Genomic DNA, 13,892 nt, shown 5'->3' on the forward strand with positions numbered 1-13,892 from the left:
CCCACTCCTCCAAGTGAGGGGAAGCCCCACAGCCCAGCCTGGCCCCATGGTGTGCCTCAGATCCCAGCTCTGGGACCTCACCTGCACCCAGCTGAGGAGGGGGATGGTGTCCAGGGCATTGTTTTGCCACATCTGAGAAGCCAGATGCCCCACACCTCTGAGAGGAGCACAGTGCAGCTCTGCTGGGAGACAGCCTGCTCCTGACCCCACAGCCATGGAAGGAATGGGAACCCAGCACCCGCCTACTTCTCATGGGCAAGAGAGAGCATCGGGGCCTGGACACAAAGCAGCACTGTCCTAGGCAGGGGAGCTGCAGTGGTGTGAAACAACCCCTCCTCAGAGAACAACCTTCCCTGTTCCCAGCACAGATCCAGGTGGTGACCAAAGACATTTCCATCTTCACCTAGGATACATCTCATCACCCCATAGCCAGGTGAGCTCAGGGAGGCTTTCCGGGGTGCACATGCAGCACAGCCCCACGACTTCCTTGCTGGCACCAAGGCATAGAACCATAGAATCAAAGACTCATGGAACATCCCAAGTTGGAAGGGACCCACAGGGGATCATCAAGTCCAACTCCTGGCTCCACACATGACCACCCAACAATCAGACTGTGTGTCTGACAGTGTTGTCCAAATGCTTCTTGAACCCCGGCCAGCTCAGGGCTGTGACCGCTGCCCTGGGGAGTCTGTGCTGTTGCCCAACCATCCTCCCAGTGAAGAAGGTCTTCATCTAACATCTTCATCTCCCTGGCCGTGTCCCAGTGCAGACAACACTGCATTACTACAAGCTGCAGCAGGTGTGGGGAACCCTTCCTGCTTGCCCTGAAGTCCCCTGGGATGCCAGGTTTAGCACAGCAGGGTAGCTGAGGTGGAAGGAAGGCTTTATGGTGTTGGGCAGAGAATGGGAGAGACGGAGAAAGGCCCTGCTGCCCTGAGAGACATGATTCCTGGCTCCCAGGTACTTACTGATCTTGATTCAGAGTTCAGTTTGTTCACTTCCCACTGTGGCCACAGGCCTCGGCCGCTCTGAGGGATGCAGCCCCTACAAGGAGCCCTGTTGCAGTGGAAGAAACAGCGGAGATGTACAGTGGTGACTCAGGAGAAGCTTTGGCTGACCTAGCTGCAGAGTCTCACCCTGTCAAAAACCACTGGCCAGTGAAGCATCAGACCCCGCATGCTGAACTTGCTTTGATATGCTGCAGTAACAAACAGCCAGGGAACAGGAACGTCCTCTATCCCAGTGAGGGGAAAAACCTCTGCTGCAAGCAAACAGCCCACCACAGCCTAGCGCTCCCTCCCTGCTCCTGGCAGAGCTGCAGCTGGCCACATGCCACCCTCAGGACCAACACAGGGGAAGTGTCTTCTGCAAGGCTCTCCTCGAACAAGGACGTTTTTATGGCATGTCTGAGAAAAGGAAAAAAGAAAAAACAGACCCGAAATACAGAGACTGTGATCAGCAGGAAACCAGCCCAGCGGACAGAGAATTTTGCTTCCGGAGACTTTGCAGATGCTGCTGGCTCCAGTGCTCCTGACTACAATCCTGCCTGTTCCCAACCCTGAGCCCAGCTGGGGGGTATGAGGATGCTCCGTGGGTGCAGCAGGCCCAGTCCTACTGGGGAATGTGTAAACACCTGACAAAGGGGCTCTGCTGCCACTGAATGTTGCTGACAGGGACTGATCCAACACATCCAGCTAGCCAAGCCATGAGTTCAAGAATAACAAAGTCCCACTCAGCCATAGTGTCATCCCATCCTTCCCCCTCACCTGAAACAACCCGTGCTAAGAGCTCCTTCACTTGCTCCAGTACAGGCATGCTCTCCTCCTGGACACTATGCATGCAGTCTGTTTTGCAGGAAGTAGCCACTTTCTCCTTATCATCTGGGAATGAGGGCCTGACAACTGTTACACAACACTGGCCAGGACAGATAAAACAAACTCAGTTCTGCCATTGAGAAATGACAGTAAATGTCCAGGTCTCCTGGGACACCCCTCCACCTCTCTCCCACTTTTCTGTGTGAGAAATGCTGTAGGAAGGCATGAGTTACCGATGGGGAGGTGAGGGATGGTGTTTCACAAGGTCAGGATGCTCTTGGGCTTGCTTCATCTTCTTCCCCTAGACCTGCCAGTCCTACTTATCCAAGGCTGTGCTCTGGCTTGGCATCACCAACAAGTGCAATGGAATGGTTTTGTGCAAGGATGGGGTGCCAACACGCTCAGAGCAGGGACCCCCACGGGCTCCCCATGCTGAGCACTGCTCTGTTTTCCTGCTGTGCTCACCATGAAGCTCTTGCAGCATTCACTTTCTGCCCTCCCTGCTCATCCTGCACGTTTCTAGCCTGGCTTACAGGTCCCTGCTGGCACTTGGCTCCGGCACCCGGCTCTGCCACAGCATATGGCACATGCTCACCTTTGAAGGCTGGCAGGGATTTGGGGTGTGCTGGTGACACCCACGTAGGTCATTCCAAGAGGCATCATGGAACTTACAGCAAAATCTTCCCACCCGCGCCTTTCCTCTCCCACCGCCCTCGGCCCCCTCCAGCCAGTGGGGGCTCCGGCCAGCAAACTGCTCCTGCTCCTGCTCCGCTCCGCCCCGCCCTGCGGAGGGGGCTGCGAGCGACGCCCTGCCGGGGCGCGGAGCAGCTCCGGGGCGGGGTTGGGGCGGGGGTCCCGGCGCCTCCGGGGGGCGGGGGTCGCGGCGGGGCCGCCCGGTGCGGGGTCGCGGGGGGAGGTCCGGGGCGGTGCGCGGCGGCCCTTTATAGGAGCGCGGCGGGGCGCGGGGGCAGCGCGGCACCATGGAGTACGCGGGCGCGGAAGCGGACTACTACTACGGGGAGGAGGAGGGCAACGAGACGGGGGAGGCGTGCGAGTGGCAGGCGGACTGGGAGGCGTCCTTCTCGCTGCTGCCCGTGCTCTACATGCTGGTCTTCGTGCTGGGGCTGTCCGGCAACGGGCTGGTGCTGCTGACGGTGTGGCGCGGCCCGCGGGCCAAGCGCCGCTCCGCCGACGCCTACATCGGGAACCTGGCGCTGGCCGACCTGGCCTTCGTGGTGACGCTGCCGCTCTGGGCCGCCTACACGGCGCTGCGCTTCCACTGGCCCTTCGGCGCGGCGCTCTGCAAGCTCAGCAGCTACCTGGTGCTGCTCAACATGTTCGCCTCCGCCTTCTGCCTGGGCGGCCTCAGCGCCGAGCGCTACCGCGCCGTGGCCCGCGCCGCGCCGCCGCCCCGCGCCGCTCCGCGCCGCCCCGCCGCTGCCGCGCTGGGCCCGCTGGCGGCGCTCTGGGCGGCGGCGGCGGCGGCGGCGCTCCCCGCGCTGCTGCTGCGCGAGGCGCGGCGGGGGCCGCGCAACCGCACGCTCTGCGACCTGGAGCTGGGCGGCGCGGCGCGGGCGGCGGCGGCGCTCAGCCTGGGCACCACGGCGCTGGGCTTCGCGGCGCCGCTGCTGCTGATGGCCGTCTGCTACTGCTGCGTGGGCGCCGCCGTTCGCCGCCACCTGCGCCCGCGGCGCGCCGAGGCGGCGGCGCGGCGGCGGCTGCTGCGGCTCATCGCCGCGCTGGTGGCCGTCTTCGCCGGCTGCTGGCTGCCCTTCCACCTGCTCAAGAGCCTCTTCGTGCTGGCCGCCGCCGGGCTGCTGGAGCTGCCGTGCGCGCTGCTCGGCCTCATCTCCCGCCTGCACCCCTACGCTACCTGCCTCGCCTACCTCAACAGCTGCCTCAACCCGCTGCTCTACGCCTTCATCGACGGGCGGTTCCGCGCCCAGTGCCGCCTGCTGCTGGGGCTGCGTGGGGCGCGCCGCCCGCCCGCCGCCGCCGCCTCCTCCACGCTCAGCGGCCAGACTCAGCGCTCCGAGGTGCCTTCGGGGGGCACCAAGGTGTAGCTGCCGCAGCCCCGCCGCTCCCCAATAAACGCCCGTTCCGCGGTCGTAGCCTGCTCCGTTCTTCGTCCGGCTCCGCCCGAAGGGGCGGGTTGGCGGGCGGTGCCCCGGCGCGGCGCGTCCTGCCCGGCAGCCCGCAGCCCCCGGCTGCTTCCCGCTCCGCTCCCCGCAGGCAGCGGCCCCGGAGCTCCCGAGGGAGGGTTGAGACCGGGGCGGTCGGGGCCCCGCGCCGAGGGCCTCGGGTCGCCTTGGGAACTCCGCCAGCCTTTCCCCACCGGCCCCCGTACGGTGCCGGCTGCTGAGGCTGCTCCGCGCGGGGCTCGGGCCATGCGTTCCCGGCCGGGGGCGTCCCCTGCAGCCGGTGTGTCCCAGCGGGGCCGCTGCCGTGCGTGGGAATGCTTCAGGCCGCTCTGCACAGCACGGGCACGGCCGCTGTGTGCGGGCCACCGCGCTGGTCGTGCCGGTGCCGCCTGTTTGTCCCGGGACTGTTTGTCCTGTTTGTCCCTGCAGCTGGCCGCTGCAGCCATCGCCCCCGGGGTTAACAGCGAGGCAGGGACGTGCCTCCTTCCCCAGTGGTTCCCCTCAGCGAGGGGTGTCTGGCATGGCGGCTGTCACCTCTCCAAATGACTGCTCTCACAGCCATCCAGTCACTGTCCCCGCTGTCTTGTTTTCCTTCCAAGCCAGGTCCCGGGCCCATCTGGCCTGGTCTATCCTGGGCTCACGTCATCTGTGCACTGCCATGGCTGGAGGCTCAGCTCTTCTCCCCACCGCAGAAGCTCCTTGAGCTTCAAAGGGCTGTCAAAGATTGTGTCTCGACTGGTGGCTGAGGACATGGGTGTGCTGCTGTCTCCAGGGTATGGTCATCCCAGAGGGGGCTCTGCAGTCTGTTGGGCCCAGCTTGCCATGAGCAGGAGTTCAGTGTGTTTTCCTTGAACCCAGATGAGCCAGCATTTCCCTGGGTGCAATATGTTAGTGGAAGTGTTTTCCTCTAAGAAAACCTTTTCCACATCCAAGGGGTTACACCAGGGCCTCTGGGTGTCTGCATGTTGAATTGATGCCAAGCAGGTGGCACAGAGTCTTTGGGGAGCTTGCACTGGGCAGGAGTTACACTTGCTGCACTACTGTAAGCATGGGCATGTCTTTCTTTGGGCTGTACTGAGGTTTCGCTTTTGGAATGCCACAGACTAGTTGCTCCTTTCCTGCTGGGAAAGGGCAGCCCTTCTGTGGTGCTGCTGGCTGCTGGCTGCCTTTCAGGGATGAGCTTCTCAGAGGGTGCAGCTGCAGATGGTACCTCTTAGGGAGATGGAACAGCGACAGCCAAGACTGCAGTGTAGGGATGCTCTCTCACTGGAGAACTTGCACTAGAGAGAAAGCTGGGTCTGAAGTGAGTGGACAAGACCCCCCTTCATGGCACCATATGCATGGAAGGGTGGATGTCCTCTCCTCCAAGCCCAGGCTCTGCAAAACCTTCTGTGTTTTTGTTCTCGCTCTGTCTCAGCACACACAAACACACCTCTGCAGATGCAGCGTACCAAGCCCAGACTGAAGTGAGACCTGCATAGTCTCTTTGGGTGGTATGCGGTCCCACCTCAGAGCTATGCTCCCAGAGGGAATGGAGGAGCATTGGGAAGAACATGACATGATGTAAGCAGGAGGTCCTCAGACCCACTTATCATGGGACATCAGGGCAGCAAAATGCAGGCTGTAAGCACTGTCTGTCCCCCAGGACCAGGTAAAAGGTTACTTCTCTAGCAGTTTGTGCTGCTGCTTCCCCTGGGACAGCTGCTGGCTCCAGCAGCATGGTCTTCCCACTGCTCTCCATGCCCTGTGCCAGCCTGGGCACCAGCATAGAGTGGATGCAGGTGTGGGGAGCAAGGCCCTAGGCCCCTGCAGCCACATGCCCCTGCTCCATGGGGAGGTGACAGCCTAGGACCTGCCAGGGCAGCCACAGGGCATGGCTCCAGACCATGCAAAGGAGAGCATGAATTCTGTTAATAAGATGTCTTGAGGAAGTGTTGAAGTCACAGAGGGCAGTCCAGGACTCAGTAGGCACCTGATGCAGACTTTTGCAGCCTCCCTCCTCAGCATGAGTGCAGCAGAGAGGAGTTGGTGGCAATGGGGGTGGCAGGGCAGGAGCTGGCCTTGGTATGAGGCACTGCATTCCTTGGGAAGGAAGACTGGAAAAGAGGGAAGGGCTCATAGCACAGTGCCCTACTGTCCCTCAGGGCCTCAGGCATCTCCTGTGTCCTGGCAAAAGCCAAGGCCCCTGGCTGCAGCAAGGTGGCCCCACATGCTCACATCCATGCTGGTCACTCATTCTATCCCAAGGGCCTCCCAAGAAGCCTCGCTGTTTGTACCTCATCCTGGCACAAAAGGTGCTCACCATCCACCAGCCCCTACTCACTGGCACTGTGCCTGCTCCCAAAGCACCAGCTCAATGCCAAACCTGTGGCCGGGGCCCACGTCCTGTGCTGGTACAGTTGAGCAGAGCAGGCTCTGCTCTCACCCTCACCACCCTCCAGGCTAAGGGGTGACCACACCAGTGAGGACACGTGCCTTCCCTGCTGCTCCAGGGTGAAAGCCCCTTGGGGGGAGAAGGAGCAGAGACAGTTTGGTGTCTTTCCAGGATTTCTGCTCCATGCACATCTACTGCTCTGTACTTGGAAGATGAGTACAGAGACTCCTGCTGCTCATGGGGGAAGAGTGGGAGCTAGGGCCAGGGCGAAGAGCTGAGCACTCCATCCAGTCTCTAAACATGCTCCAGCTGCTCAGGCTCACTGGGCAATATCTGGTTTGGAGCTTCAAGATGGATTTGGAGGAAACACAGAGGCAGGGAGCTGGTCCTGCCCATGCTGCTGCACAGAGCAGCTCCCCTCTCCAGCTGCCACTGCACCCAAATGAAGCTGGGTAGCACTGACGAGTGGAGGGCTGCTGTGAGCAGAAGATCACCAGTCCATAGTCCCATGTAAACCAAAGGAACAACAGCAGCTGCTCATGCAGGTGAGAAGGAGGAGGTAAGAGGTGGGAGGACCAGCTTGGAGCTGGGCCCCAACACACAAGGGAGAAGGGGGTGATCCGTAGGAAGAGGGCTCACCCCAGCACCACTCCCTGTGGTGAACGCTCAGTCATACCCTGGGAAAAGTCATTCTGCAGCTGCCTCCCCTGGCACCCCAAAAGAACGTCCCTGTGCCATCATGCTCCAGGGAGGGAGCTGGGCTGGTGGTGGGTGCAAGGGTGTGGTGGTTTTACTCGGGTGGGCAGCCGAGCTCAACCACAGCCACTCTCTCACTCCCCCTCCTCAAAGGGAAAGGGGGAGAAAATATGATGCAAAGGGCTCAAGGGTTGAGGTAAGGACGGGGAGATCACTCAACAATTATTGTGACGGGCAAAACAGACTCAGAGTAGGGAGATAGCAATAGGCAATAAGTCTTACTAACAAGCTACAGAAGTGAGAAAAAAATGAAAGAAACCAAAAATGCCTTTCCCCATCCGCCCTCTTCCACCTCTTCCCCCCAGGTGGCGCAGGGGAACAGGGGGTATGGTCAGTCTATAGCGCTTCGTCTCTGCTGCTTCTTCTCGGTCACTCTTCCCCTGTGCTGTGGGGTCCTTCCCACAGGATGCCAGCCTTCCAGAACTGATCCTGTGGGGGCTGCCCACAAGCAGCAGCTCTTCAAGATCTGCTCCAACATGGCTCTGTACCACGGGGTCCATCCATCAGGAGCAAACTGCTCCAGCACAGGCCCCCAGGGGCAGCAGCTCCCCCCAGGCCCCCTGCTCCTGCGTAGGCTTCTCTCCATGGGCTGCAGCTCCGGCCCGGGGCCTACTCCAGCAGGGGTCCTCCACAGGCCGCAGCCTCCATCAGTGCAGGTCCCACCTGCTCCACTGTGGTCTCCTCCACAGGCTGCAGGATGGAACCCTGCTCCACCATGGTACTCCATGGACTGCAGGGGGACAACCTGCTTCACCATGGTCATCACCACAGGCCACAGGGGACTTCTGCTCCGGCACCTAGAGCACCTCTCCTCCTCCTTCTTCACTGACCTTGGCACCTGGCAAGGCTGTTTCTCACTCCTCTCACTCTCCCAGCTGCTGTGTAGCAGCATTGTTTGTTTGTTTGTTTTTTCCCTGTCTTAAATCTGCTCTCACAGAGGTGCAGACAACATCACTTATTGGCTCAGCAGCAGGACCCTTACCTAACATGGGGCAGCTTCTAGATTCTTCTCACAGAAGCCACCCCTATGGCCCTCTGCTACCAAAACCTTGCCACATAAACCCACTACAATTGCGGATGTGAGAAACCTCCTGTGCTCACACAAGAACTGCGGGGTGGAGGAAGATTAAAAACCAACCCATCCTACTCTGGCTGTCCCCTGGCTCAGGTATGATGGGGCAGTGGCTTGCACAAGGCAGGTAGAGCCAGGGAAAGGACGAGGGGCAGAGGCGATTGAGAGGAAACAAGGGGTGATGTGGCCCTGAAGGATAAGGGCACGTGGAGTCCCAAGGAGGGGGGGCCACAGCCAGAGTGTGCGCCCCGGCAGCCACGGTGCTGCAGTTGGGGTGCACTGGCAGCAGGAACACGCCCCACCACAATAGCTCCTGACCCTCCCAGGGCCAGCCAGAGCAGCTGGGCTGGGCACAGGCTGCCCTGCTCCCTGTGGGGCCAAAGACACTGATCCTGCCAGAAGACCACACAGCAGGTGAGAAGCTGTCAGCCACTCTGGTAGCTGTGACAAGGGCCCTCTGTGTGCTCACCCACAGCAAGCTGGCAGCCCTGGGCCTTGCAGTACCTCGGCCCAGGGCTTGTGGTGATGCTCAGTGGTTCCCTTCTCTCCTCTGGGGCAGCCGCCAAACTGACCCTTTCATGACAAGGAAGCTGATTCCAGGCAGCTGCAGCAGGAGCTGACGGCTGCCAGGAAAAGGAAGACTTCATTCTCTTTTCTCCCAGACAAACGCTGCGGAGCCAACTGAGCCAAGGTCAGGCTAGGGGTGCCCCAGCAGTGGCTGGGGATGCCTCTACCATCATGAGACGTTTCCCTGGAGACAGGGCAGCACCAGGGGCTGGCACATCCACACGTGCCCACGTTCCCAGCCGCTGGCAGCCCCCGCGCAGACAATGTGACACTTCATGAGCTTGTGGCAGTGCCTGCTCAGAGGCTCCCAGCCTGCAGTCCCCACCTGGCAGCTGAGCTGGCAGCTTCCTTTCAGCCCGGCAAACCGAGGCTCAGGGGAAGTGGAAGGGGAACGGCCCCAGTGCTGGAGCCACACTAGGTAGGGAGGGCATGAGAACCCCAGACCTGCAGCACCACACAGAGCTGCCCCTGCTTTCCTTAGCAAGCAAGGCCAAAGCCACAGATTGTGGTCAGCTCTGGCCACAAGCAGCTGGAGCTAGCCTGGCAGTACCGACTCTAAACAAGCTCCCTGCAGCCCCACGCAGCACAGCCAGGCTGGGGCCCAAACTAGGACCTGGATGAGGCCATGGGGCACAGGGTCACACAGAGCTGCTCCTTCCCTCCAGCAGCCTGGATCCCTCCCCCCCCCGCCCTTGCCTTCCACACTCTTAGGAGGGCAAGACAGCAAAAACAAAGGTTGTGGGTTCAACCCACTATGCAAACACTCTGGACACTCTCCCTTCTTCCAGGCTGAGACAGGGCTTCCTATGTATGTTGTTTTGTTTGGTTGTTTGTTTTGAAGTCCCAGTTGCCTGTGACACTGGCAGTCTGGCTACCTCCTTCCCCATGAGAGTGATGGGCTCTGCAGCACCCAGTACTTTACACAGCCTGATACACCAGCTACTTTGCTCATAGGATTCAGTAACAACATCATCCTTAGAAGGGCCTTATTACCCCTAGCCCTGTCCCCCTCACCTTGTTGGGCTACCACAGTGGTAGGACTCAGAGACATAGGGCTCCTGGAAGGATGAGGGCATGGTGATGTCATGATTTGTTCTGCTCAGAAGACTGCCACCTTGGGGAAAGAGGAAACATTTGAGGGCTGGAGCAGCCCAAAGTGCCTGGTTTCCACGCACAATGAAATTGCAGGGAGCCCTGGACACACAACCCGGGCTCCCTGAAATCCCCATGAACCTGACCCCTCATTCTACCAAGGTTGCAGGTACCTAGAGGCCTCCAGGACTCCCACTGGGTGTTGAAGAGTTTCTTGGAACATTTCCCTCAACTACTTTTCTTGAAAGCACAAGGATGGCCCATGGACCAAGTACAGGATTAGAAGGTCTCCCCTGATCCTGCTGTGCAGGTGCAGCTTTGCTGATGGAAGTGGATATAGTAAGATCATCCAAGAGGTGTCTGCCTGTCAGATCTCACCCCACATAGAAAGAACTGGTCAAGTGCAAGTCACATGTGAACAGGACCCTGAGACCACAAACAAATTAAGATCTTGTTGAGATGGATTTTCAAGAAAACTGGCTACTCTGAGTAGATTAAGATAACCTGGTAGAGGCCAGGAAGACTCTTGGCAGACATTTCCTATGCCTTTTCAGTAAGGCAACAGCAGAAAGAGAAGAAGAGACTCAGTATACCTCTGTGAGAGGAATAGTCCTGAAAGGTAGCTGAAAGCAAACTGCATCCCCAAAACCCAGCCCAGCCAGTACTTGCTGCAGGCAGCATGAAGCACTTGCAAAAACAAACAAAAAAAGGGAAGATGGTGATCCTATTACGGTAAATCAAACCCTGTATCTGATGCTGGCGACATGGAGGTTCAAGCCTCTGCTTAAGGAACAGTAGTGATACACAGAACTTCAAAAACAATGAGGGGCTGCATACACAGTACTGCACACACCCACACACAACTCAGAGTTGGCAAGTCCAAGCTGCAAGGACTCTCTGCAAAGCACTGAGTGAGTCTTTATGAGCCTGAGGATGACTGACAGAGACTTCAGATTCCAAGATAAGCCTGACAGTTCAGCAAGGGAAGCAGCAAGGACAATTAAAGTTCTGCTGACAGGAGCTCCCCAGCACTGTGCGCTACAGTAGGTAGGTATGAAGATGGACTGCTGGAAAGCCCTGTATAAATGCTCATTTAAGAGTAGGAAGGGGATTACAATACAACAACACTGCTGAAGAGGAAGAGGCAGCTGACAGTTATTCTGTGCACAGACCCAGCTCTGCTCCACTCATAGGGACCACAGCTCTTAGTGGAACAAGGCTGTGTGCAAAACCCTTACTGGCGCTTGCATGGGCTAGGAGGCTTTGCAGGATGCTGAAGAAACACCACCCAAACAGTGCTGCCCCTGTAAAGGAGCTCCCTTAGATGCTCACTCATGTTTTTCCTTCTGCTGTGGTCTTTTCTTTTGCCTCTTAAGGCAAAACTGACCTGGAGCAATAACTTAAAAAAAAAAACAAACCACACACACCACCAAAATTCATGTTTAAAAAGTTATTTTCCTGCCCCATTATTAAATATATGAATTTGCAACTTTACTGATAGAAATACGTATGCTATGAAGACTCTAGATGACAGCTGTGGGAATAATTTCCCAAATGGTTGACTGCAATTATGGGCACAAAGTTAGTCTTATAAAGAGGGAGGTGGCCTTATAAAGAGGAAGGATGTTGTACAAAATACAACTCATGTACTTCTAAGTATTCCTGCTGTAGAAAAGACTCAGCTGAAAACTGAGAAGACTGAGGGAACTGAACATACATATGATAACAACATGATTAAATGCAGCAAAGTCTAGCAGCTGCCTAGGCTGCAGCAGGTGAGATATTTTCAATAAGCAGCAGTAAGCAAGCCTCCAAAGCTGCAACAGGGACAGACTTGTTAGATGCAAAGGTAGACCACCATCACTGGAAAGGTATGTGATGCAGAAAACTGGTGCAACCTCTACCCTTGAAGATTTTATGAGGACAGACAGAGAAGGCCTTGAACAATTGATACAGCTTTTGAGTACATCCTGCTTGGAGCAGAAGGTTATTTAGACTTTGTTCCTGTTTTCTAAAGGCATTAGTAAAAATCAAATGTTCTATATAGGTCTAGTTACCAAGGTTATTAAAAAATATTCTAAACAGATGCAGAGAAGGATGAGCAGAAAGGTTTTGAGAATGGTTTTAATTAGCACTTAAAAGCTAATGAAAAAAAAGCACTCTTGCCTTCCTTTTCCTAGCAACATTGAAATTGAGAGGGGACAGTTACACATCAGCTGCACTGTTGAAAGTAACTCCAGGGAAGAAATATAACTCAATCAAAAATATTTGGTGTGAGAACAAAAAGATGAAATGTCTTAAGAGAAGTTATAACTGTAAAAGAGATGTTCCCAGAGAACACAGGAATAAAATTGTGTAACACCTTCCTAACAGGAGAGGAGAGGAAGAGTAGGGGATCAAACTGTTTCATGAAGCTTAAGAAACATGTGAGGACTATAGGTTCCACATTGGCATACCCCCTGGTGTTATGAAAAAGATTGCAAGCTGCATCATCTTTGAGCTGTATTTTAATGAAATCTAGTTTGGAATTCCTGCTGGTCACCTGAAAAGGACAAAGATTTCTTTTGACCTTAATATTCACGCTCTACAAAGGGAACATCACCTGATGTACCAGTGTGCAACTGCAATTAACCAATAAACTGCAATTAACCTCCAATATCACAGAGTCACAGAATGTTAGGGATTGGAAGGGGCCTTGAAACATCATCTAGTCCAATCCCCCTGCCCGAGCTGGAACACCTCGATCAGGTCACACAGGAACACGTCCAGGCAGGTTTTGAAAGTCAATAGAGAAGAGAATTCCACAACCCCCCCTGGGCAGCCTGTTCCAGGGTTCTGTCACCCTCACCGTAAAAAAGTTTTGTCTCATATTTAAGCAGAACCTCGTGTGTTCCAGCTTGCACCCATTGCTCCTTGTCCTATCATTGGGTGTCACTGAGAAGAGCCTGGCTCCGTCCTCCTGACACTCACCCTTTTACACATTTATAAACATTAATGATGTCACCCCTCAGTCTCCTCTTCTCCGAGCTAAAGAGACCCAGCTCCCTCAGCCTTTCCTCGTAAGGGAGATGCTCCACTCCCTTAGTCACCTTCATGGCTCTGCGCTGGACTCTCTCAAGCAGTTCCCTGTCCTTGAACTGAGGGGCCCACAGCTGGACGCAATATTCCAGATGTTCTGTCACCAGGGCAGTGTAGAGGAGGAGGAGAACCTCTCTCGACCTACTAACCACACCCCTTCTGGTACACCCCAGGATGCCACCGACCTTCTTGGTCACAAGGGCACAGTGCTGGCTCATGGTCATCCCGCTGTCCACCAGGACCCCCAGGTCCCTCTCCCCTTCACTGCTCTCCAGCAGGGCAGTCCCCAACTTATGCTGGTGTCTGGGGTTGTTCTTGCCCAGATGCAGGACTCTACACTTGCCCTCGTTATATTTCAGTAAGTTTCTCCCCGCCCAGCTCTCCGGCCTGCTGAGGTCCTGCTGGATGGCAGCACGGCCTTCCGGTGTGTCAGCCGCTCCTCCCAGTTTTGTGTCATCAGCAAACTTGCTGACGGCGCACTCCATTCCCTCATCCGAGTCATTGATGAATATATTAAACAACACTGGTCCCAGTACCGACCCTTGAGGGACTCCACTAGATACAGGACTCCCACTCGACTCCATCCCATTGACCACAACTCTCTGGCTTCTTCCCTTCAGCCCGTTTACAGTCCACCTCACTACCCGATCATCCAGACCACACTTCCTCAGTTTAGCTGCGAGGATGCTGTGGAAGACAGTGTCAAAGGCTTTACTGAAATCAAGATACACCACGTCCACTGCTTTACCATGAGCTTGCTCCTGCATTTAAGGAATGCTATCCCTCCACCCAGGAATATGTAGAGTGGTTGGGGGGATGCTTCTTACCTTCATTTATACTAGGAAGTAGGGTCCACACATTCTGAAAGAAACTGATCAGTCTCAAATTGTATGCTATTCTTGTAATATGCTTTCTTGACCTGAAATGCAGGCAAATAAATAAATCTACCTTCTCTTCTGCTTTTTTTTTCCTGTGGTATGTAAAACTTAGGAGTTGTC

General features: G+C 56.2%; 1 protein-coding gene across 1 annotated transcript; it reads left to right on the top strand.

Annotated features, from left to right (window-relative positions):
• The first annotated feature begins 2,729 nt into the window (after positions 1-2,729).
• Positions 2,730-4,401, top strand: LOC121079836 (apelin receptor A-like). Its single transcript, XM_040577586.1, has one exon. It carries the CDS (start codon positions 2,795-2,797, stop codon positions 3,875-3,877), a length of 1,083 nt encoding a protein of 360 aa, XP_040433520.1. The 5' UTR covers positions 2,730-2,794; the 3' UTR covers positions 3,878-4,401.
• Positions 4,402-13,892: the final 9,491 nt, after the last annotated feature.

This window comes from Cygnus olor, chromosome 17, assembly GCF_009769625.2.
Source record: "Cygnus olor isolate bCygOlo1 chromosome 17, bCygOlo1.pri.v2, whole genome shotgun sequence".
Taxonomy (NCBI): Eukaryota; Metazoa; Chordata; class Aves; order Anseriformes; family Anatidae; genus Cygnus; species Cygnus olor.